This window comes from Aquarana catesbeiana, unplaced genomic scaffold (genome assembly GCF_042186555.1).
Source record: "Aquarana catesbeiana isolate 2022-GZ unplaced genomic scaffold, ASM4218655v1 unanchor224, whole genome shotgun sequence".
Lineage (NCBI taxonomy): Eukaryota > Metazoa > Chordata > Amphibia > Anura > Ranidae > Aquarana > Aquarana catesbeiana.
This window is the reverse complement of record NW_027362651.1, coordinates 1224402-1249649: the sequence shown is the minus strand read 5'-3', so window position 1 is coordinate 1249649 and position 25248 is coordinate 1224402. Positions and strand designations below refer to the sequence as shown.

Genomic DNA, 25248 nt, shown 5'->3' with positions numbered 1-25248 from the left:
GAAAGAATTTGTCCCACCACTAAAAATTAGTGGTGTGGATTATTCTTTCAAGTTGTTTAAACTTGCCACAAAGACTCTGGCGTATTTTACCTGAGAGTTTTGCAGTGTCCGAAAAGGTACTAGGGGAAAGTAAGATATACATTTGTTTGAGGGTCGCATACCTATTGCTCGCTATGGCAGAAACGATATCCATAATTGTATAATCCTACAGACACAGAGAGCCAATAAAGGGAAAAAGGGGGGGGCAGGAGGAGGGTATGGAAGAGTTGTAATTATACAATAACCAGTATGCAGCATATGGATTGATGGCATTGGAGCAATTCTTATCCACGGACCCTTTGATGAATATGCGTCAGGCTAGATTTATCTTAGAGGCCACAGAGTTCTGCCTGACGCATAATTATTTCACTTTCAACTGAGATTTTTATCAGCAAATACAAGGTACGGCGATGGGAGCTAATTTTGCTCCTTCCTACGCCAATTTGGCTATGGGCTTTTGGGAAAATGAATATATTCATAACCATAACCCTTTTGCAGCCAATATAGTCTTTTTTGGCAGGTACATTGATGACCTGATTATCATCTGGGATGGCGATTCTGAGCTCATCACTCCCTTTGTTAGACATTGTAATGATAATCCTTATGGACTCTCATTTACATCAGTCACAGATTGTGCCACCATAGCCTTCTTGGATCTAGAATTGGGACACGATGGTCCAGTCATTACCTCTAAGAACTACACTAAGCCTACTGCAGGCAACTCGTACCTGCATTATAAGAGTTGCTATTTTCCAAAATGGATCACCAACATCCCAAAAGGGCAGTTTTGTCGTCTTCGACAAAATTGCACGAAAGATTTGGATTATACTGAACTTAGTGTTAATCTAAAAAGGAAATTTCTGGATAAACAATATCCAGAATCTTTGGTTGATGAAGCTGACAATCATTACCTTCACGGTAAACTTCCCAGAAACAATCTATCTCCAAAGGACTGTTCTAATAGGTTTGTTACTACTTTTCATCATAAATATAAACATATGGAGAAAATCCTGTTCAAACATTGGGATATTTTACAACAGGATCCCCACCTTTCAGCTGTACTACCTCTTCATCCAAAAGTCACATATCGTAGGGACCCTAATCTAAAGAGCAAAATTGCCCTGAGTAAGCTAAAATCCACCGTACCTTCTCCTGTTGCACCCGTATTAATATCTCTGGTGGGTATGTATCAGTGCCATAAGGCCTTGTGTAAAACTTGCCAATTTGTCCATCATGGACAAAAGTCCTTTACCACCAAAGGTAAAACCTACATGTTGAAAGACTTCTTTAACTGCTCATCGGACTTCGTTGTCTATGGCCTTAGTTGTCCTTGTGGGCTGATCTATGTAGGTCGTACCATTAGGGCCCTTAGACAGAGGTTCGGTGAGCACAGAAGGCTGATTGAAGGTGGCACTGATCCGCATAGTGTCCCTAGACACTTTACGGTGGCCCATTAGAGCTCGACAATAGGGCTCAAGGTATGGGTGATCGAACAGATCCCCAAGTTCCTTTCCCCAGCTGAAAGATTTAAGAGGCTCTGTTTCCGGGAAACCTTCTGGATATACACTTTAGATGCCCTGTCGCCAGGAGGAATTAATGAAAGTATTGAGATTTCCACCATTTTCTAATGAAACCCCCCCATCATTTTATTTTATCATTAGTTTTAACAGTGTTGTCTATTACCTTTTAGTCCTACCCACATAGGACCTGTACGACTATTTTAGGTCCCTCATCGGGCTTTGTATTTGTGTGTGTGTGTAGGTGTGTGTGTGCGTGTGCGTGCGTATTTGCGCGCACATACACACACACACACACACACACGTATATATAATTTTTATAAATTTTTATCATTTTGTTATCATTTTTTATCATTGTTAATATATATAGAAAAATCTCTTTATATGATTACGTTTAGATGAGGCCTGTCTTGTGCGTGGTGGAGAGATACACGCCTTTTTTCCTCCTCCCCCCTTTTTTCCCTTTTTTCCCTCCCCTTCTTTCCCCTCCCCCCTTTTCCTTTTCCCATCATAATTTACCCAGTGTTCACTATTATACGGTATACATATCTATATACTTTTGTCTCCCCCCCGGCCCATCTTAACCATTTATTGTTGCACACCACATAGTAATTCATAGTACATATAATCATATATCAATTGATTTTCCAATTGGCTTGTTAAGTTATTATACTCTTACACTTATTATTATTCTTTAATTTCTTAACATTTATCTTCATTTTTTATACATTAGTTCTCTTGACCATTTTTATGCCTTCCATTTCGCTTGTGCTCCTGATGACCATTCTGCTTTATACTTCACTGCTGACACTTCCGATTGTTATTGTTTTTGGCCATTCCCCTTAGTTCCGGTTTTGTCCCTCCTTTTCCTTTCGCCCAGACCTATCATTACATTCCATGTTCCGGCCCCTCCTTCTACCTCCTATTTTTTAAGCACCCAATCCCATCCATCCACAGCCTGATGAAGGGGCGCGGCTGTCCTGTCACCGCAGCTCGTACGCCCTGCAACTCATCGCTCAACCAGTGACGTCATCACTCCTCGCCGGATGTTTTTCCTTCTGCACTCTCAGCCTTGATTTGTGACCTGTCACCGCTGCGGCCGGCCCTACATCTCAGCGGTACCTCTCTCCACACACGGGCAGAGCCTCTAGCCAGCGGCATAGGGGTTGTTTGACTGACCTGATATATACCTTATGATGGATGATGTTCTCTCCAGAACCTGCTCACATTTACATGCTTTTCTGATGACCTCCAAAATGTGAGTTTGATCGCTACTACTATTTTTTATGAATAACATTTGTTTTTAGTCTACACCCAGAGGCGCCTCTCTCTTCTGTTTCTTCATACTGACCAGCAAGGCCATGGCACACCTCAGGCCTTGGTTCTTAGGAGTATCGCATTTCCCACTCGAAGACTCTGACTACAAGTGTAAGGCTGGCCAGAGGCTAGCCTGTATTTGTGGGAGGAGTTTGAGAGGGCTATTTAACCCTCCTCCTCTGTCAGGGCTGGGTTGTCGGAGGTTCTGGGTTCCCACCCACCCGTTTCCCCCAGCCTTCTTACATACTCATAGTACTTTTTCTTATTTTACATTCAGGGTATGCCCTCTTTTCAAGCATACTGACCAGCTAGGCCATGGCACACCTCAGGCCTTGGTTCTTAGGAGTATTGCATTTCCCACTCGAAGACTCTGACTACAAATATATTTTATTATATTTTCCTTTAAGCCTTGTACACAAAGGCCAAATGTAGGACGACATAGGCCAGTCCAATAAAAAACAGCCGGCAGAGGGGCGTGTCCTGGCTGCCGAGTGACATGACTGCATGACTCCCAGCTCCTCAGCTTCCCAGGGTGACAGACGTGGCTCACAGCACCTCAGCTTGACGATTTCCCCTCTGCTAGTGAGGGGAAGACTCCTGGATGAAATCGGAATATGACCCGAAGGAAAATACAGATACAGGGTCTCCACCGCCTAACGGACTTCTTCATGAAGCCGCAGCACACAGCCAGCCAAGGTGGTGCCACAGGAAGCGTCCGATCTCCCTCTCCACAGCCTCTCTACAGTGACCCTCTGGCAGACCCAGGATTTGACAGGGAGGAATCAGCACAGGAGACCACCTTCTCCCCCTCATCTGAGCGAGGTAGGAGGGCTGCTGAATCCCCAGCATCTTCCCCTACTAAGCTACCCTCTGCTAAAAAGCAGTTCTGGGCCCCTCTCCCTGCACTCCCTGGCCATAAGGAGAATTCCCCTGACACATTATCTGCCTTCCCTGCAGATGTCCCAGCCACTGAGGCAACCCTTAAAGCCATGCTGCTATCCCTCCAGATGGGGCTACGCACTGAACTTAGATCCTCAATTAACCATTTATCTACCAGAGCAGCTGTTCTGGAGGAAAAACCGCTTCAGGTGAAAAAACAAATATCATGGTGGCAGCTCACAATGAGGTGGTTGATGTGAACGAGGGACAGGCCGAGACAATCTGCAAGCTCCAGCTAAAAGTGGCAGATTTGGAGGATAGATCCACAATAATATAACATTTGGGGGATTCCGGAAACGGTCAAAAGTCAAGAGCTTATTCCATATCTGAAACTGCTATTCCTCAAATTGCTGCCTGATCTATCACCTAGAGATCTCCTCGTGGACCACGCCCACAGAATACCAAAACCAGCGTATGTCCCTGACACAGTGCCCAGGGATGTCCTGACCCGTGTCCATTATTATCATATAAAGCTGCCAAGAATGCTCGCACACTTCCTTCTCCATATACAGGAGTGTCACTCTATCAGGGCCTCTCAGCAGCCACTGTGCAAAGAAGGAGGGGATTTTCCCCTGTCACTAAGGTCCTACAAGATAACAAAATGACTTACAAATGGGGCTTCCCAAACAAGTTACTAGTTACTTATCAAAGTCAACAAGTGGCTATTACTTCTCAAAAAGAGGGTTTCAAGCAGCTCACAACTGGGGTCTTGTTCCTATCCCCTCCTCAAATGATGCCCGCTACAACATATCGCAGAAACCACATCAACACTGGAAACCTCCTGATCACAAAACCCAAAGATCATCTCCGCCCTAGATTGTAATCTAAGTCTACAGTTGGGCTTACTTCCATAGGAGACTCACACTGCTTAACCAGTTACCGACTGCCGCACGCCAATATATGTCTGCACAATGGCAGCGGTGGGCAAATGGGCGTATCTGTATGTCCCCTTTAAGAGCCGGGGATAGCAGGCGCACGCACGCTGCCATGTACAGCATGACCGTGCCCGCGGGACTGGTGGACTCGATGTCTGCTGGTCTCCTGGTGACCGTGGCACGGAGCCTCAGAATGGAGAAGTGCCTATGTAAGCAAGGCATTTCCCCGTTCTGGCTTCTGTCATGACAGAGATCACTGCTCTCTGTCATCGAGAGCAGTGATTGCAGACATGTGACTTGAAGCCCATCCCCCTACAGTTAGAATCACTCCTAGGACACACTTAACCCCTTCATTCCCCCTAGTGGTTAACCCCTTCACTGCCAGTGTCATTTACACAGTAATCAATGCATTTTTATAGCACTGATCGCTGTATAAATGCCAATGGTCCCAAAATAGTGTCAAACATGTCTCCGATGTGTCTGCCATAATGTCGCAGTCCTGATAAAAATCACAGATCGCCGTCATTACTAATAAAAAAAATAATAATAAAAATGCCATAAATCTATCCCCTATTTTGTAGACGCTATAACTTTTGCGCAAACCAATCAATATATGCTTATTGCGATTTTTTTACCAAAAATATGTAGAATACATATCAGCCTAAACTGAGGGAAAAAATGTTTTTTTATATATTTTTGGGGGATATTTTTTATAGCAAAAGTAAAAAATAATACGTTTTTTTCAAAATTGTCACTCTTTTTTTGTTTATAGTGCAAAAAATCAAAACCGCAGAGGTGATCAAATACCACCAAAAGAAAGCTCTATTTGTTGGAAAAAAATTATGTCAATTTTGTTTGGGTGCAACGTCGCACGACCGCTCAATTGTCAGTAAAAGCGACGCAGTGGCGAATCGCAAAAAGTGCTCTGGTCAGGAAGGGGGTAAAATCTTCCGTGGCTGAATTGGTTAAGGTCACCCTGGAAGCCTGGCCTTCCCAGACCTGTTATTTATCCCTGCCTGAATTACTAATTTAGAACATATACTTCAGTGTGTTACACTCTGTTTTTTCTAGGATAGTGAAGCGTTCAAGTATTATTGATTTTGTCTTTGGTATCTTACGTGGATTTTCATTCTTTGGTGCCCTTAAGGCTCCTTCTCTGGGCCTGGTGCGCAACGCCCATATCCAATCACAATGCCACTCAATATCACTACTATAAATGTAAAGGGACTTAATAGTCCCTTCAAATGCTCTAGACTATGGAGGGAAGCAATCTCACAAAAATCTGACATATTATGTGTGCAAGAGACACATTTTGCCCACGCTAAAGCTTCCACCCGCCAACACAGACTCTTTCCCCATCCATTATTTACCAATGCACCTAAAAAGACCAGAGGAGTTATGATTGATATTCGTAGTTCAGTAACATTCCAGCTTCACCACTAATGCCGCGTACACACGAGCGGACTTTTCGACCTGACTGGTCCGACGGACCAAGTCCCGCAGACAATTGGACCGTGTGTGGGCTTCATCGGACCTGCAGCTGATTTTTTCGGTCGGAAATCTGACAGACTTTAGATTTGGAACATGTTTCAAATCTTTACGTCGGAACTCCACCGGACCCAGTTCCTAACGAAAAGTCCGCTCGTTTGTATACTAGTTCGACGGACGAAAACCGGCGCTAGGGCAGCTTTTGGCTACTGGCTATCTACCTTATTTTAGTCCGGTTGTACGTCATCACATACGAATCCATCGGACTTTGGTGTGATCGTGTGTAGGCAAGTCCGTTTGTTCAGAAAGTCAGTCGGAAGTCCGCCGAAAGTCCGTCGGATAGACCGTCGGACCGGTCCAGTGGAAAAGTCGCCCGTATGTACGCTGCATTAGACATTAACCCAATGGGTAGATATTCAATTGTATCTGCCACTATGCATAACTCCCCTCTGGTGATAGCTAACATCTATGCTTCCAACACTAAGCACAGACATTTCTTTAAAACCGTCATGGTCAAACTGCAACCATTCCCCAAAGAACAATTAATCTTATGTGGGGACTTCAATGTCTTTCCCTGATACGTTCTTGGACTATTCCAGTCCCCTCAAAAAGAGATACACAGCCCTCTCCTCTCTGATCCTGTCTGAAGCCATGGCATTGCTTACACGGCCCAGAGAGGGACTATACATTCTATTCTGCAGCTAAAAAGTCCTATTCCAGGACTGACCTCTTCCTGGTACATAAAACTGTTCTCCATCCCAAGGGCTACCATAGGCCTAATCACTTGGTCAGACCATGCGCCTGTAACCATCACACTTGTATACGGTCCTAAGACTCCTTGAAGATCTACTTGGCACATGAACGCTGCCAATCTTTCTAAACCAGAGTACCAGGAACAGATCAAGAAAGAATTAGAATCATTCTTTGCTCTCAATCTAGAAACTGTCTCTAGTAAAGCAATCTTTGGGAATGCACACAAAGCCTATATTAGAGGCCTCTTCCTTAAGCTGGGTGCCCATGAGAAGCGCAAACGGTCAGAGCAAATTAACTCCTTCCTACAACAAATTAGACAATTTGAACTGATTAATAAACAAAATCCTGATTATTCCCACACATGAGCTCTACGTAAATTAAGAGAGGATCTCCGTACTTACCTATACTCAACATTTGACTATCATATCAAGAGACTCCACCTCATTTGGTATGCTCACAGCAACAAACCTGGAGCGCCACTAGCCCTTGCCCGTCACTGGAAAAACAGTTCTCCCCCCCACCAACCAACATTTCCTGTCTTTACTTACTCAGAATTCCCACATGGAATTTATGTATGCTAAAGCTCACTTTTCCCTACCAAATTTTTTAGCTCACTGGGCCCCTTGGCTACAAGACCCAAGATGTAAGGTTATTATCACATGAAGCTAATATTAACTCTTACTTATACATCTCTTGACCTCACTCCCAGCAAAGACTTCTCTGTGCTTACTGACCTTTGACAATAAAGCTCATCATCGGATTTCGGGGATGTAGTCGGTCTTTTCCTCCCAAACGATTATATCTTCCCATATTGCACCTTGCAATGGGGGAGAACGAAGCTGACCACCTAACATTTGGAGGGACTATCATCCCTCTAGCCCTCAACTTGTAACTGATTTGTTATTTATGCCTAAGGTACCCACTTTCCAACATCAGTTGGGCAACACAGTCTTATGCTTCACCTGATCTGCCCTCTCCAGAGCAGCCCAGTGCTGGGGTGGCTTATATCACCCTGCTTACTCTCAGTTATAGCGAAGTATATATCTATCATTCTATTTATTGTTACCTAAGCTATGTACCTAACTTTAACATCTCACTTATACAATGTATATCTACTCTCACTTGGAACTCCTCTAAAAAAAACTCAAGTCAATAAAACTCAAGTTTAAAAAAAAATGGCAGACATTCAGGCCATGTGTTATAGGGCGTACACATGGTCGGACTTTGTTCTGACATTCCGACAACAAAATCCTAGGATTTTTTCAGACGGATGTTGGCTCAAACTTGTTTTGTCTACACACGGTCGCACAAAGTTGTCGGAATTTCCGATCGCCAACCACGCGGTCACGTACACCACGTACGACGAGACTAGAAAAGGCCAGTTCAGAACCAAGCGCGGCACCCTTTGGGCTCCTTTTGCTAATCTCGTGTTAGTAAAAGTTTGGTGAGAGACGATTCGCGCTTTTTCAGACTCGTGGCTTTCAGACCGTTTTCTGCCGTTCAGTTTGTGCTTGTGGGTTTGTATCTGCTCTTCAGTGCGTGCAAGCAAGTTCCACGTGACTTTAGTCATTGTATTCTTGTTCGTTCGTTACTGTTTTTCAGGTCGCTCTTCACAGGCCTTGCTTCAGTGCGTTCTGTTACTTCGTTCTGAGCAGCCGACCGTTTTCTAGCCATGTTGTGTATGCGTACTCCTCGTAGAGTTCGTGCTGTGCGGGGGCTTGGTGTTGGGGTCCTGACCTTGACACAAGTCCAGTCCATGAACAGGGTGGGGAGGAGTTCATGGACCAAGAATTGGTTGCTTCAGCGTGACCAGTTCTCTCATATGCCTTTGCTCCATGAGATCTATGAGAATAATCCTGATGATTTCAGGAACTTTCTCAGGATGACGGACCCCGTGTTTCACTGTCTGTTGGCTTCGCTGACCCCTTATATTAGCAGGCAGGATACCTGCATGAGGCAAGCCATCACTCCGGAGCAGAGGTTGGTCGCTACCCTGCGGTATTTGGCGACAGGGACAAGCCTGCAGGACCTCAAGTTCTCAACAGGCATCTCCCCCCAGGCTCAGGGGATCATTATCCCAGAGACCTGTTCTGCCATCATCCAGGTCCTGCAGAAGGAGTATATGAAGGTAAGATTTTTATCCTTTAATATCACATTTTATTGTATTGAATGTTTGCTAATATCTTGTATTTCTTTCCTCATTCCCTAATTACCATGATTGTAATATGCTGTGAATGTCCCCTTTGTCCTCATGCATGCTGGATTTTTATGTAATAATTAGTTTAGGTCCTTCATACATATTTGCCCTTCAATAACCTCCCCAGCATGGTGTCTCCTGGCCCTATATTCACCTCATGTAGTCACTTAACAATGTATTTTTTCTGCTCCATACTAGTGCTTTATCCCAAACACCCCCTAAAATGTTTAGAAATGTTATTTTTGCTTTAAATTCAGGCAGAGTGCCAGAGGCTTTTTTTTGGTGGTGTCCCCAAATAATTTTTAGTAACCCTCCCAACCCCCAACTGCTAAGTCAGCTGATCCCAATTCTCTATCTATCCTCAATCATCTATCTGCTGACTTTGCCAAACCCATACACACTATACCCATCTCTTTACTGGTCAGATTTATGGATGAATTCCCCAAAGCATGTAGTGCAAGGGCCTGCCTGTATACTTTCAAATGGTACTGTTTCAAGTTTTTCTATCTTATTATTATCTTGATAGGTAATAGCAGAATGTCCAAATGTCCTCAAATGTGTATTTATATCTTTGTATTATGACACTTCTTACCTGTCCAGTGGTCTGCCAATAGTGTAACTAAGGAGGGGCTGTTCCAAGTAATACCCTGTATTTAGGCATTCATCTCTCAATGAAGTGAAGAGGGTTACCTGTCCAAGATTTCCACACCCCCCCTATAATGTTAGAAATGATCCATGAGGTGGGGGGGATATGATAGGTGTACCTTATACTTTGGCGTTGTTAAATTACCCTTAATAAATGCTATCTGGAGGTTGCCCCATAATGTTTGTGTCTAATCTGCTTGCCATGTTTCTGAGAAAAAATAGTAATGTTTATTGTTTTTTCCTCAACAGTTTCCTTCCACGCCACAGGAATGGCAGACTGAGGCCTCCCACTTTGCCCAGCGGTGGGACTTTCCTAACTGCGGAGGGGCAATTGATGGGAAACACGTCCACATCGTCCCACCACCCAACTCGGGGTCATACTATTTCAACTATAAGGGGTTCAATAGTATAGTGATGTTGGCGGTGGTGTCGGCTAATTACGACTTCCTGTATGTTGACGTGGGGAAGAATGGCCGGATGTCCGATGGTGGAGTCATCACCCAGACTGAGTTTTACAGGCGTCTCCAGAATGGCAGCTTGGACTTGCCAGCTCCAGAGGAAAAATGTTGAAGGACTCCCATTTGTGTTCGTTGCTGATGAAGCGTTTGCGCTGGGGGACTACCTGATGCGGCCATTCCCAAGGAGGACCCTCACCCCAGAACAGAGGGTTTTTAATTACCGGCTGGCCAGAGCCCAAAGAGTGGTGGAGAACACATTTGGAATCCTGGCCAGCCAGTTCCGCCTATTTATGACACCCATCCATATGGCGGAGTATAAACTGAACAATATTATACTTGCTTGCTGTGTTCTCCATAACTTTTTAAGGAAACATTCCGCCAACTATGCTGGCTCAGTTGGGCCTGAGGCCGGAATGATACATCAAACCACACTGACGGTGCTTGAAAGCGGCCGTCCTGGCTTGCCCTCCCTGAGTGCCCGTGATGTCCGGTTACGCTACCTGGAGTTCTTTGTGGGTAGGGGGGCTATCAATATGCCAGCAAATCTGTGAAGCCTTTTTATAATAAAACAAAAAATGAAATTCTTTGTGGACATTTCCTGCTTGTGTTTGTTTTAGCTGACCCTGACAGAAATGTGTTGAGTCCCGAAAATGTCGTGATTGTGTAACCTTATTATACAAAGCACTGTTGGCTGTTATTTACTAAAATGCAAAAACACATTTCACTACAAGTGCAGTTGCAACTGCACTGAAACTGCACTTGTAGTGCCAAGAGGATTTGCTATTAGTAAATAACCCCCATTTTCTCAGAAAACAACAATGACATCACCCCAAAATTGTTGTAGCGTTGAGACAATAATCCACACATTCTTGATTAACAATCTTTTTAATACCTGCACAATCACATGTGCATTTACCAAAGGTTTTTCAAACAAACCAACATGTTTGTTTTATAACAATTTTTGGGGTAGCATTATCAAAACTCAAAATGTCCATTTTAGATAAAACAGACCTGTGTAAAACCAACAAGAAAGACACAAATCTTGAACTTACAAACGTCACATTTGGTAGAACTTGAAGGCAATATCAGACATGAGTATTTAGGAACTGTGTTTGATATTGCGTTCAGATGGGGTGAAGTCACCCCAGGAAAAGCCAAATTTGGAAGATGCACACCAATTTAACATTGTCAACATGTGCGACCTGCCATCATGGGGGATGAAGGGACGTGTTTTGGGGGAGCAAGCCCTTCCTCTCAGCTACTTTATTATTGAGGAAGGGGTTGCACCCCCAAAACGCGTCCATTGATCTCTCGTGATGGCAGATAGCACATGTTGACACACTGTGTGCATCCTCCAAATTTGGCTTTGTGAAAAATCACAAAAACATTTAGCACATCGTAGCACACAAAAGAAGAAAGTGATTTGGAGGGGCTTTAAACTTGCCCCAAAACATCAATAATGTTTTTATTTTTTGGAATAACATCATTGATGTTTTTCTTGATGATTTCCAATTGTAAATTACACCCCAGGATCTGGGCACTTTCAGATGTGAAAGGATTTGGATCCACAACCTCATGATCACCTAAAAAGAGAGTAACCCCAAAATAAAATACGTCTAAAAACAATGCCGCCATCCATCTCTTATCTGAGCCTGTGGTTGCAGACACTCACCTGTTGTGGTGAATAGTTCCACCACGTCTTCTTCCTCCTGCTCAGATTGTGTTGGGGGGATTTCCCCTTCTTCCAGAGGGGGGAGGGGGTTCTGGTCTCCTCGGATGAGGGATGTCCTCCGAGTCTTTTATCCCCTATGTCAAACAAAAATGGTATAATTAGCACACAGATATTTGATGGCAGAACTAGAAATAGGAATTATTGCTTGGAAGTGGGGTACAATTGTCAATTTTAGCAGAGTTCCAAGATGTAGCTTTTTTAGTGTCCTTTGTCAACCTGCAATACTTTACCTGCTTAGTACAAGCTTCACAGATGTAGCCCACCCCTAAAGTATACACTGGAGCACCTGTGTGCCCTCCCTAATAAAAATGGTGTTCTTGTGTCCCACACTAGTGCTCCAGTGTCCAGATGTGAAAACAGCTGCTCAGTGTCCTCTCCTTACACAGAATCTAGTTTGCATTTCATTCTAGTAACAAAGCCATCTACACAACCCAATTCTTTTAAGACAAGTATAGGGCGTCAAAATGGTGGCCAAATGCATATGGCCTAAACAATGGTATTTTATAGTCCGAAAGAAAAATGTTTGATCCGAACGAATAATGTGCCCATGAACATGAAAGTTGCCATTTTAAACTGTACAACAGTTTCTAAAAGCACATGGAGCAGCACGAACGTAATAAACATAAAGAATAGGAACACAGCACAACTACTTACTTTTTTGCAGCACTCTCCGGATCTTTCTGTACTGCTCATGTTCTCGTAATTTGAGGTCCGACCACCGGTTCCTGAGCTGATCTTTCGATCGTCGTACCCCGAATTCCGGTGCAGACTCCTGACCACTTTCGCCATGATCTTGGCCTTTCTGACAGTGGGGTTGGGGTAAGGTCCATACTTCCCGTCATAGTCGACCATCTCCAACATCTCCCCAAAGGACATATTTGAGTCCTTCAATCTCCTTCTGGATCGGGACGTGTCCGGATCTGGCCTTTCCTCCTCCTCCTCCTCGTTGCTACAATTACCACGATCCTGCTGTGTCTCCACCATGTGCTCTTCCCCCACTGCGCCGAACGAAAAGGGGCGGGGAATAGACTAGAAAGAACATCAAAGGCGGGCGGAGTTACACGCATGCGCAGTGTGTATAAAGCGTAACACGCGTGCGTCTTACGTACGAGCGGAGGAAGGAGCATCGGAGTCGCCGATCATGATAACGAAGGTAGGATCTAAACTTGGACCTATACTGCTTCGAAATGGAAGCCTATATTGTAACAAGATTAGGGGAGTTTGGCCTGACATTAGGGTTTGTCTTGTGTTGTGTCTTGCAGAGAAAATGGATGGGTTCAATGAACACAATTTCCTCCCCCTGTTCATTGACAAATACAGGGAGCTGCCCTGTCTGTGGCAGGTCAGACACCCCCACTATAACCATAAACAGAAAAGGCAGGCAGCGCTGGAGAAACTGCTGGAGTTGGTGACGCCGGTGGTCCCCACAGCAACCATCCCCTATTTAAAAGACAAAATTGGTGGCCTGAGGAGCACATATCTTAGGGAGCGCAAGAAGGTCACAGATTCCCAGAGGTCCGGAGCTGCAGCAGATGACGTTTATGTCCCCAGGCTGTGGTACTATGAGAGACTGCGATTTCTGTCAGACCACACTGAAGTCAGGGAATCACTCTCTACTCTTCCTTCCACATTTCCTTCCACCCCAGCTGAGGCTTCCGATGTCCAACCTGGCCCTTCCAGCCAGGAAGAAGTGGAGGAGCCCAGCTGGAGTCAGGTATAGCATTGTTCTACTCATTTCTGGTCAATATATAAATGATGTTTACTAGATGTTAGTATTGATCACTAATTGCTGCTTGAAAGTGGTTTACATATCAATAGACAGTAGTGGGCACCCAAAATTGGGACAAGAATGAAAAATGCTTGGCTCAGAGGATAGTCTGTTATATTTGTTAACATTAAATTTGCAGCAGTCAGGAGGTGAAAATTATGTGTGATTGATGAAAAAAAATACTAAAACTATGTCCCTTTTTCATACACAGGAAGACCTCAGCCAGGAGGAGGTTGTGGAATGTTGCAGTCAGGAGGAGGTGGTGATTAGTGGCAGCCAGGAGGAGGCGGGGCTAAGTGGCAGCCAGGAGAAGCCAGGGACCAGTCGCAGCCTGACTGAGTCTCAGGTTCCTCCCCTCCGCCTTCCATATAAAAGAGCCAGGAAGACGACTCCGAGCCCCGTGCAGGATTCAGCGTTCAGGCTCATCCAGGAGGCTTCTGTGTCCCTCAGAGCCTTACCCACTCCTGAAGAGGCCTTTGCCTGCATGGCTGCCACCAAACTGCAAGGCATGCAGGAGGGTCAACGCAGGCTCTGTGAGGACCTTATGTATAAAATGCTACGTAAGGGGGTGAGTGGGGAACTAACACCCAAGACCGACGTGGTTGAGTTGGACCTCCTCCTCCTCCTGCTGCCACAACTCCACCACCACAGCCACAACGTGGAAGGAAGCATGGAAAGAAGACCTGAGAGTGATGACCCTGGGTTCAGTCTGGTATGACAGAAGCTGCAGTCTCTCGTATGACCACAGCCTGGGGACACAGATGTCATCTGCTGCTTTCCGGATCTCTGGGACTTCTGGACCAGACTGCCCTCCCTTAGATATGGACTCCTCAGGCCACCAATTTTGCTTAAAAATTAGTGATGTATGCCCTGGGGGTCCAAGGCTTCGCCCACTTCTGCAGTTTCTCCAGCGTTGCCTCCCTCTTTGTTTAGTTGTGAGCCCTTAATAAAAATTTTTTTGGGAAATTCTACTCTCCTATGTGTGTTTTCATCCAAAAAGGACAGTTTGTTGGTGACGATTCAGGTACATTTCTAACATAAAATGTGAAATTAACAAGGGACAACAACACCAAACAATCTCCTACAGATTAAATAGAACAACATATCAATGGTGTTGTGGGAACTTGTCACAAAAAACATGCACACAAACATTTTCGGGAGCACAAATCAAAATCCCCAAAAAAAAAACCTTCAAAAAAATACAAACACAAAAATATAATCTACATTAAAGCCAAAAAAAAAAAAATATGTTGTCAGATGTGAGCAATCAAAATATATTGAGAGAATCCAGATAAATAGTAACGAAATAAGTTTGTGAGAAGTCTGTGTGAATATGAGCAGCAAAACTACTTTATTCTTGTCACATTATAAAGAAGAAGAGAGTGTGCTGTATTAAACCATTTTTAACATTGCAGCGTGACGAAAGTGCTGCATCCATTGCGAACGCTAAGTTTACCAGAACGAGCTGTTCCGTGCCGGAATTTCTTCTGAGCATGCGTGGCACTTTGTGCGTCGGAACGGGCCACACACGGTCGGAATTGACGCGATCAGATTTTGTTGTCGGAACATTTTATCTCCTGCTCTCCAACTTTGTGTGTCGGAAAATCCGATGGAAAATGTCCGATAGAGCCCACACAAGGTCGGAATTTCCGACAACACGCTCCGATCAGATATTTTCCATTGGAAAATCCGACTGTGTGTACGGGGCATAAGGCAGTCAGTCCAACAGAAGCCAGGTGCCGATCAGCCCCAAATTGGCCTCCGATCAATGCTCTCAGCCAATGGCTGAGAATGCTGATTGGAGTGATCTGGCGGGGACAGTGGGGGAGATCGCTGTACTAACAGATTTTTTTTCATTCAACCCAGCAGGTTGAATGAACATTTTTTTCAATGTACTAGGCTTAAAGGGGTTGTAAAGTCTCAAGGTTTTTCACCCTAATGAATTCTATGTACTAAGATGAAAAACCTTCTGTGATGCAGCTGCCCCCCAGAGCCCCCTTTTACTTACCTGAACCTGATCATTCCAGCTTTGCTGACAAGCCTAGCAGCTCCAGTCGCTGTCTCGGGTCCTCATTGGATAGATTGATAGCAGCAGGAGCCAATGGCTCCTGCTGCTGTCAGTCATATCCAGTGACACAGCCGGCGGCAGGGCCGAGTCCTGCTGTCTGTGTCAATGGATGCAGTAGCAGGACTCAGGAGTGTGCCCACATGGGTAACCCCTGGGAAAGCGGGTCTCTGTGGGGGCACTCACCGAGGAGGAGGAGCCAGGAGCGCAGACGGGGACCCTAGAAAAGGATGTTCGGGGCCACTCTGTACAAAACCCTTGCACAGAGCAGGTAAGTATAACATGTTTGTTATTTAAAAAAAAATAAAAAACAAACCTTTACAAATACATTAAAGTGTAAGTAAACTCCCCTATCGTTTTCAGCCAAGGAAGCTGCCATCTTTTCCTCTGTTTAATCTACAACTGCCATGTGACCAGTTATGACACCAGCCATTGGATGGTTTGACAGTTTGGTTGAGAGAACAACCAATGGGAGTGTTACATTTCCAGGCACATGCCATAAATGAAACTGTTTTATGGATGAGTTTACTTCTGCTTTAGGTCTCCCCCAATGCACTAAAAGAAATCCTATTGCTAGCTGTGAGACAACACAAGACAATTTATTACTTCAGAAGTTCTGACCCCAAAGCTCATTGTGTTTGTATTGTTCTTCCCGCAGACAGTGAAAACTGCATGAAATGTCCTGATGATGAATGGCCAAATGAGATGAAGGATCGGTGTGTTCCAAGAGTGGTGGAATTTCTCTCCTACACTGATGATCCCATTGTTGCAGAATTTTCATCTGTCTCTATCCTCAGTTGTCTTCTGACTGGTTTAATATTGGGGATATTTATACATTACCAGGACACCCCCATTGTTAAAGCTAATAACCGGGACCTGAGTTATCTTCTCCTGGTCTCCATCATGCTGAGCTTCCTCTGTGTATTCTTGTTCCTCGGCCATCCAGTAGATGTGACCTGCATGCTGCGTGTAACCTCTTTTGGTGTCATCTTCTCAGTTGCCGTCTCTTCTCTACTTGCCAAAAGTATCATGGTGTGTATTGCTTTTAAAGCCACAAAACCTGGGAGTATCTGGAGGAAATGGATGGGAGCCAAACTGCCCAATTCAATCATTTGTGTCTTCTCATTGGTTCAAGTCATAACCTGTGTAACTTGGTTGTCTATTACTCCCCCCTTCCAGGATCAGGACACTCACTCTTATCCAGGGAGGCTCATCATTCAGTGTAATGAAGGGTCAGTTATCGGCTTCTACTCTGTCCTGGGATATATGGGACTTCTGGCAGCTGTGAGTTTCATTATCGCTTTTTTAGCCAGGACATTACCGGACAGTTTTAACGAGGCCAAGTATATCACCTTCAGCATGCTGGTGTTCTGCAGTGTCTGGATTGCCATGATCCCGGCCTATCTGAGCACCAGAGGGAAATACATGGTGGCTGTGAATGTTTTTGCTATAATAGCATCAAGTTCTGGACTTCTTGGCTGTATATTTTTCCCAAAATGTTTTATAATTCTGCTCAGACCTGACCTGAATATAAAAGCAGCTATTCACTAATATATATAGAGCAACACTGGGTTACAAGTAGTAATGGCATTATCTCTATTGTTGTTAATTTTAGTATTTTGCTAGTGTATTGAGAATGAACATTGTTGAATGTAAATATTTAATACTTACCTTTCCTTTGGATGAGGAGTTACATTTTTGCTCTGGACACCGCTGGTATGAGACACTTTGTGTTTGTTGGAAACCTTGCCCCCTGCTGGGTGTAGTGGTTCCTCCCACCAGCCGTTACATCACTACAGAACAATGTAGTCACTTAGTGAGGAGGAACCACAGTGACCAGAGGGGGGGCAAAGTATCCAAATCATCCTAAAGTGTCAGATACCAGAGACACCCATCACTCTTCAAGAGAGGGAAGATTTCACTCACCACCTTCCCGGGAGATAAATATTAAAAATGTTCTTTTATAAGCCGATTGTAATGTATTTTAGTGTCAGGGTCACTTTATTATATTGTATGTAGATGTTTCTGGCTATATTAATAAATGCATTTTGTTGTAATTTAGAACTCTGGACCTTCCTTCCTTCCTTCTTCTTACCCCCTGTAAGGAGCTTTGAGAAACCACTCACCCCTTTGAAACCTCTTCTAGCCACTATCACCACCCCCCTCTATTACCGGTATTGTAACCCTATTGAACAATACGAGCAAATATATTCACTTCAGACACCTGTACTGAGAAGTGGAATTCCACATCAACAAAAGAGTAACGACAATTATAAACACTATAATCAGATAAGCTTAGTTCTTTCTGGGTTTTTGTTTTTTGTGTTGGTTTTTATTTGTTTGCTGAAAGAGCTGAACATTTTTTCCAAAAATGATTTTTTTTTCCAAAAATGATTGATTTTTTTTCAAAAATAATTGATTTTTTTTTTTCATGGGGTGGTCATAATATTTTGGCTGATCATGGGGAGGTCATAATGTTTTAGCTGATCTTCGGGTTGTCAGCTTTTGTCACCTCCCACTCTAGTTTTGAACATTTCGCCATTCATTCCTATGGGACCAATTTTGCCACAAAAACAACGATATTTCATGAACCTTTCTGCGAAACATTCCACAAAGTCATAGCACACCAATCGGGAACAATCCGCACGTTTCGGTATATTACTTGTCTATGTAGTGTAAAAACTGTGGGAGGAGTTAGGGTGGTAAATTTGGCTATAATAATAATAATAAACAGTAAGTGGTCTTGCTATGCAAGAACACTTAATAAGAATAAGAACTAGAAAAGCTACAATTTCTGGGGAAATTGTGAAAAGTGTTCTTGCCTCTACAACTGGAGTGGGCGGAGTAACTGGATGGAGTGGCTGGAGTAACTGTGAAAAGTGTTAAAAAGCTTAATATTTTAAAAAGTATAAATAGTAGTAAAAAAGTTGAAGTCCCATCATTAGCTGAAAGAGCTGAACATTTTTTTCAAAAATATTTTTTTTTTCATGGGGCGGTCATAATGTTTTGGCTGATCCTGGGGTGGTCATAATGTTTTGGCTGATCATGGGGTTGTCAGCTTTTGTCACCTCCCACTCTAGTTTTGAACATTTCGCCTTTCATTCCTATGGGACCAATTTCACTGCAAAAACGACGATATTTCGTGAACCATTCGGCGAAACGTTCCACAAAGTAATAGCACACCAATTAAATGACATTGATTCCGGATTCATACTGGTATTTTTCAGCTTTTCACAAAGTTCCACAAGGTAATAGCACACCAATTAAATGACATTGAACATTTCGCCATTCATTAATATGGGACCAATTATCCGCAAAAACTACGATATTTTATGAAAAATTTGGCGAAACGTTCCACAAAGTAATAGCACACCAATCGGGAACAATCCGCACCTTCGGTATATTACTGTCTATGTAGTTTAAAAGCTGTGGGAGGAGTTAGGATGGTATGATCATGGGGTTGTCAGCTTTTGTCACCTCCCACTCTAGTTTTGAACATTTCGCCATTCATTCCTATGGGACCAATTTCGCCGCAAAAACGACGATATTTCGTGAACCATTCATCGAAAAAAGTTCCACAAAGTGATAGCACACCATTCAGGAACAATCCGCCCGTTTCGGTATATTACTTGTCTATGTAGTGTAAAAACTGTGGGAGGAGTTAGGGTGGTAAATTTGGCTATAATAAGAATAACTAGAAAAGCTACAATTTCTGGGGAAATTGTGAAAAGTGTTCTTGCCGCTACAAGTGGAGTGGCTTGAGTAACTGTGAAAAGTGTTAAAAAGCTTAATATTTTAAAAAGTATAAATAGTAGTAAAAAAGTTGAAGTCCCATCATTAGCTGAAAGAGCTGAACATTTTTTTCAAAAATAATTTTTTTTTTCACAAATAATTTTTTTTTTTACAAATGATTTTATTTTATTTTTTCAAAAATGAATTTTTTTTCAAAAATGATTTTTTTTTCAAAAATGATTTTTTTTTTTTCAAAAATAATTTTTTTTTTCATGGGGCGGTCATAATGTTTTGGCTGATCATGGGGTTGTCAGCTTTTGTCACCTCCCACTATAGTTTTGAACATTTTGCCATTCATTCCTATGGGACCAATTTCACCGCAAAAACGACGATATTTCGTGAACCATTCGGCGAAAAACATTCCACAAAGTAATAGCACACCAATTAAATGATATTGAGGCCGGATTCACACTGGTATTTTTCAGCTTTTCACAAAGTTCCACAAGGTAATAGCACACCAATTAAATGACACTGAACATTTCACCATTCATTCCTATGGGACCAATTTTGCCGCAAAAACGACGATATTTCGTGGACCGTTCGGCGAAACGTTCCACAAAGTAATAGCACACCAATCAGGAACAATCCGCACGTTTCGGTATATTACTTGTCTATGTAGTGTAAAAACTGTGGGAGGAGTCTACAAGCATTATCAAGTCTAGCAGATGAAGTCACATGCATTTGGGGTGTCTCAGCATCTTGTGTTTACAACCACTGTTTCCTAGCAACGCTCATGCCCTGTTTATGCTTCACAAATACTGCTCAATACACAATACACAGGACCATGATAGATGTAGTAACTATGCAGTAATTCAAATGGCCGTATTTTAAAAACTATAAATCCTACAGCGAAGATCTTTATATTGTGAGAATCACAAGAACCAGACCTAGATTTTGATACATAGTATGTCTCTAAAATATTAAAAATGAAGGCACAGTCGCAGTTTAGAAATTGCCCTTTTAAATTTGGAGGGGGCTAGAGTGTAGTTTCAATGAATGTCAATGGACGGCGTGAGTTACAAACAAATGGTCATATTGTAAAAACTATCAGGACTATGGCTTAGCCGTGGACATGTTTAGTGGCAGCAGGGATAGCTGAACGTTTTGATATAAGATTTGTGTAGGTGGGCTTGAAAATGAGGGAGTGGCGGCAGTTTAGAAATCATGTTCTGATTTTTCAGTTTTTGTCACCTCCCACTCTAGTTTCCCCATTCATTCCTATGGGACCAATTTTGCCGCAAAAATGACGATATTTCGTGAACCATTCGGCGAAACATTCCACAAAGTAATAGCACACCATTCGGGAACAATCCGCACGTTTCGGTATATTACTTGTCTATGTAGTGTAAAAACTGTGGGAGGAGTTAGGGTGGTAAATTTGGCTATAATAATAATAAGAACTAGAAAAGCTACAATTTCTGGGGAAATTTGGAAAAGTGTTCTTGCCTCTACAAGTGGAGTGGGCGGAGTAACTGTGAAAAGTGTTAAAAAGCTTAATATTTTAAAAAGTATAAATAGTAGTAAAAAAGTTGAAGTCCCATCATTAGCTGAAAGAGCTGAACATTTTTTTCAAAAGTTTTTTTTTTTCAAAAATGAATTATTTTTTTTCAAAAATGATTTTTTTTTTTTTTTAAACGAAATTTTTTTTTTCAAAAATAATTTTTTTTTTCAAAAATAATTTTTTTTTTCAAAAACTGCCATCAAAACTACCCCATCAGAATTGTCCCATCAAAACTGCCCCATCATATTGCCACCATCAAAACTGCCCCATCAGAATTGCCCCATCAAAACTGCCCCATCAGAATTGCCCCATCAAAACTGCCCCATCATATTGCCACCATCAAAACTGCCCCATCAGAATTGCCCTATCAAAACAGCCCCATCATATTGCCACCATCAAAACTGCCCCATCAGAATTGCCCCATCATATTGCCACCATCAAAACTGCCCCATCAGAATTGCCCTATCAAAACTGCCCCATCATATTGCCACCATCAAAACTGCCCCATCATAATTGCCCCACCAAAACTGCCCCATCATATTGCCACCATCAAAACTGCCCCATCATAATTGCCCCATTAAAACTGCCCCATCAGAATTGCCCCATCAAAACTGCCCCATCATATTGCCACCATCAAAACTGCCCCATCAGAATTACCCCATCAAAACTGCCCCATCATATTGCCACCATCAAAACTGCCCCATCATATTCCTCCATTATAAATCAGTACATGGTGTGTCTGTCCCCTCCCCCGGGCTCTGTAATCAGAGCTGAGATGCTCCAGCCACCTCCCCCCCTGTGTATAACAGAAGCTTTGGTAACCATGGCAACAAAACAAACACAGTACACTCTGATTAATGGCTAAAATTTCCTGAAATGACCTCTAAACAAAAAGCTTTTTTCCCAAAAACTATAAATCCTATAGCGAAGATCTTTATATTGTGAGAATCACAAGACCCAGACCTAGATTTTGATGTATAGTATGTCTCTGAAATATTAAAAATGGAGGCACGGTCGCAGTTTAGAAATTTCCCTTCAAATTTGAAGGGGCTAGAGTGTAGTTTCAATGAATGTCAATGGACGGTGTGAGTTACAAACAAATGGTCATATTGTGAAAACTATCAGGACTATGGCTTAGCCGTGGACATGTTTAGTGGCAGCAGGGATAGCTGAACGTTTTGATATAAGATTTGTGTAGGTGGGCTTGAAAATGAGGGAGTGGCGGCAGTTTAGAAATCATGTTCTGATTTTCCAGCTTTTGCCATCTCCCACTCTAGTTTCCCCATTCATTCCTATGGGACCAATTTCGCCGCAAAAACGACGATATTTCGTGAACTATTCGGCGAAACGTTCCACAAAGTAATAGCACACCATTTGGGAACAATCCGCACGTTTCGGTATATTACTTGTCTATGTAGTGTAAAAACTGTGGGAGGAGTTAGGGTGGTAAATTTGGCTATAATAATAATAAGAACTAGAAAAGGTACAATTTCTGGGGAAATTGTGAAAGTGTTCTTGCCTCTACAACTGGAGTGGGCGGAGTAACTGGGTGCAGTGGGCGGAGTAACTGTGAAAAGTGTTAAAAAGCTTAGTATTTTAAAAAGTATAAATATTAGTAAAACAGTTGAAGTCCCATCATTAGCTGAAAGAGCTGAACATTTTTTTCAAAAATGATTTTTTTTTTCAAAAATTATTTTTTTTTTAATGATTTTTTTTTTTCAAAAATAATTTTATTTTCAAAAATGAATTTTTTTGGTTCAAAATTTTTTTTTTCTTTAAACTAAATTTTTTTTTTCAAAAATATTTTTTTTTTTTTTCAAAAATATTTTTTTTTTCTCAATAATATATTTTTTTTTTCAAAAATGAATTTTTTTTTTTTCAAAAATATTTTTTTTTTTTACATGGGGTGGTCATAATGTTTTGGCTGATCATGGGGTGGTCATAATGTTTTGGCTAATCAGGGGGTTGTCAGCTTTTGTCACCTCCCACTTTAGTTTTGAACATTTCGCCGTTCATTCCTATGGGAAAAATTTCGTTGCAAAAACGTCATTTCGTGGACCATTCGGCGAAAAAAGTTCCACAAAGTAATAACACACCAATCGGGAACAATCCGCTCGTTTCGGTATATTACTTGTCTCTGTAGTGTAAAAACTGTGGGAGGAGTCTACAAGCATTATCAAGTCTAGCAGATGAAGTCACATGCATTTGGGGTGTCTCAGCATCTTGTGTTTACAACCACTGTTTCCTAGCAACGCTCATGCCCTGTTTATGCTTCCCAAATACTGCTTCATCAAATCTGCCCCATCAGAATTACTCCATCAAAACTGCCCCATCATATTCCTCTATTATAAATCAGTACATGGTGTGTCTGTCCCCTCCCCCCGGGCTCTGTAATCAGAGCTGAGATGCTCCAGCAACCTCCCCCCCTGTGTACAACAGAAGCTTTGGTAACCATGGCAACAAAAACAAACACTAACAGTACACTCTGATTAATGGCTAAAATTTCCTGAAATGACCTCTAAACAAAAAGCTTTTTTCCCAAAAACTATAAATCCTATAGCGAAGATCTTTATATTGTGAGAATCACAAGACCCAGACCTAGATTTTGATGTATAGTATGTCTCTGAAATATTAAAAATGGAGGCACGGTCGCAGTTTAGAAATTTCCCTTCAAATTTGAAGGGGCTAGAGTGTAGTTTCAATGAATGTCAATGGACGGTGTGAGTTACAAACAAATGGTCATATTGTGAAAACTATCAGGACTATGGCTTAGCCGTGGACATGTTTAGTGGCAGCAGGGATAGCTGAACGTTTTGATATAAGATTTGTGTAGGTGGGCTTGAAAATGAGGGAGTGGCGGCAGTTTAGAAATCATGTTCTGATTTTCCAGCTTTTGCCATCTCCCACTCTAGTTTCCCCATTCATTCCTATGGGACCAATTTCGCCGCAAAAACGACGATATTTCGTGAACTATTCGGCGAAACGTTCCACAAAGTAATAGCACACCATTTGGGAACAATCCGCACGTTTCGGTATATTACTTGTCTATGTAGTGTAAAAACTGTGGGAGGAGTTAGGGTGGTAAATTTGGCTATAATAATAATAAGAACTAGAAAAGGTACAATTTCTGGGGAAATTGTGAAAGTGTTCTTGCCTCTACAACTGGAGTGGGCGGAGTAACTGGGTGCAGTGGGCGGAGTAACTGTGAAAAGTGTTAAAAAGCTTAGTATTTTAAAAAGTATAAATATTAGTAAAACAGTTGAAGTCCCATCATTAGCTGAAAGAGCTGAACATTTTTTTCAAAAATGATTTTTTTTTTCAAAAATTATTTTTTTTTTAATGATTTTTTTTTTTCAAAAATAATTTTATTTTCAAAAATGAATTTTTTTGGTTCAAAATTTTTTTTTTCTTTAAACTAAATTTTTTTTTTCAAAAATATTTTTTTTTTTTTTCAAAAATATTTTTTTTTTCTCAATAATATATTTTTTTTTTCAAAAATGAATTTTTTTTTTTTCAAAAATATTTTTTTTTTTTACATGGGGTGGTCATAATGTTTTGGCTGATCATGGGGTGGTCATAATGTTTTGGCTAATCAGGGGGTTGTCAGCTTTTGTCACCTCCCACTTTAGTTTTGAACATTTCGCCGTTCATTCCTATGGGAAAAATTTCGTTGCAAAAACGTCATTTCGTGGACCATTCGGCGAAAAAAGTTCCACAAAGTAATAACACACCAATCGGGAACAATCCGCTCGTTTCGGTATATTACTTGTCTCTGTAGTGTAAAAACTGTGGGAGGAGTCTACAAGCATTATCAAGTCTAGCAGATGAAGTCACATGCATTTGGGGTGTCTCAGCATCTTGTGTTTACAACCACTGTTTCCTAGCAACGCTCATGCCCTGTTTATGCTTCCCAAATACTGCTTCATCAAATCTGCCCCATCAGAATTACTCCATCAAAACTGCCCCATCATATTCCTCTATTATAAATCAGTACATGGTGTGTCTGTCCCCTCCCCCCGGGCTCTGTAATCAGAGCTGAGATGCTCCAGCAACCTCCCCCCCTGTGTACAACAGAAGCTTTGGTAACCATGGCAACAAAAACAAACACTAACAGTACACTCTGATTAATGGCTAAAATTTCCTGAAATGACCTCTAAACAAA

General features: G+C 42.2%; 1 protein-coding gene across 1 annotated transcript in view; it reads left to right on the top strand.

Moving 5' to 3' along the window:
• LOC141121537 (vomeronasal type-2 receptor 26-like) overlaps window positions 1-17344 on the top strand; it is a 72473-nt gene extending 55129 nt beyond the window's left edge. Inside the window, exon 3 of the mRNA XM_073611158.1 lies at window positions 16452-17344. Coding sequence (XP_073467259.1) covers window positions 16452-17344 — 893 coding nt within the window. The remainder of the gene's footprint in view (window positions 1-16451) is intronic.
• The last annotated feature ends 7904 nt before the right edge of the window (window positions 17345-25248 follow it).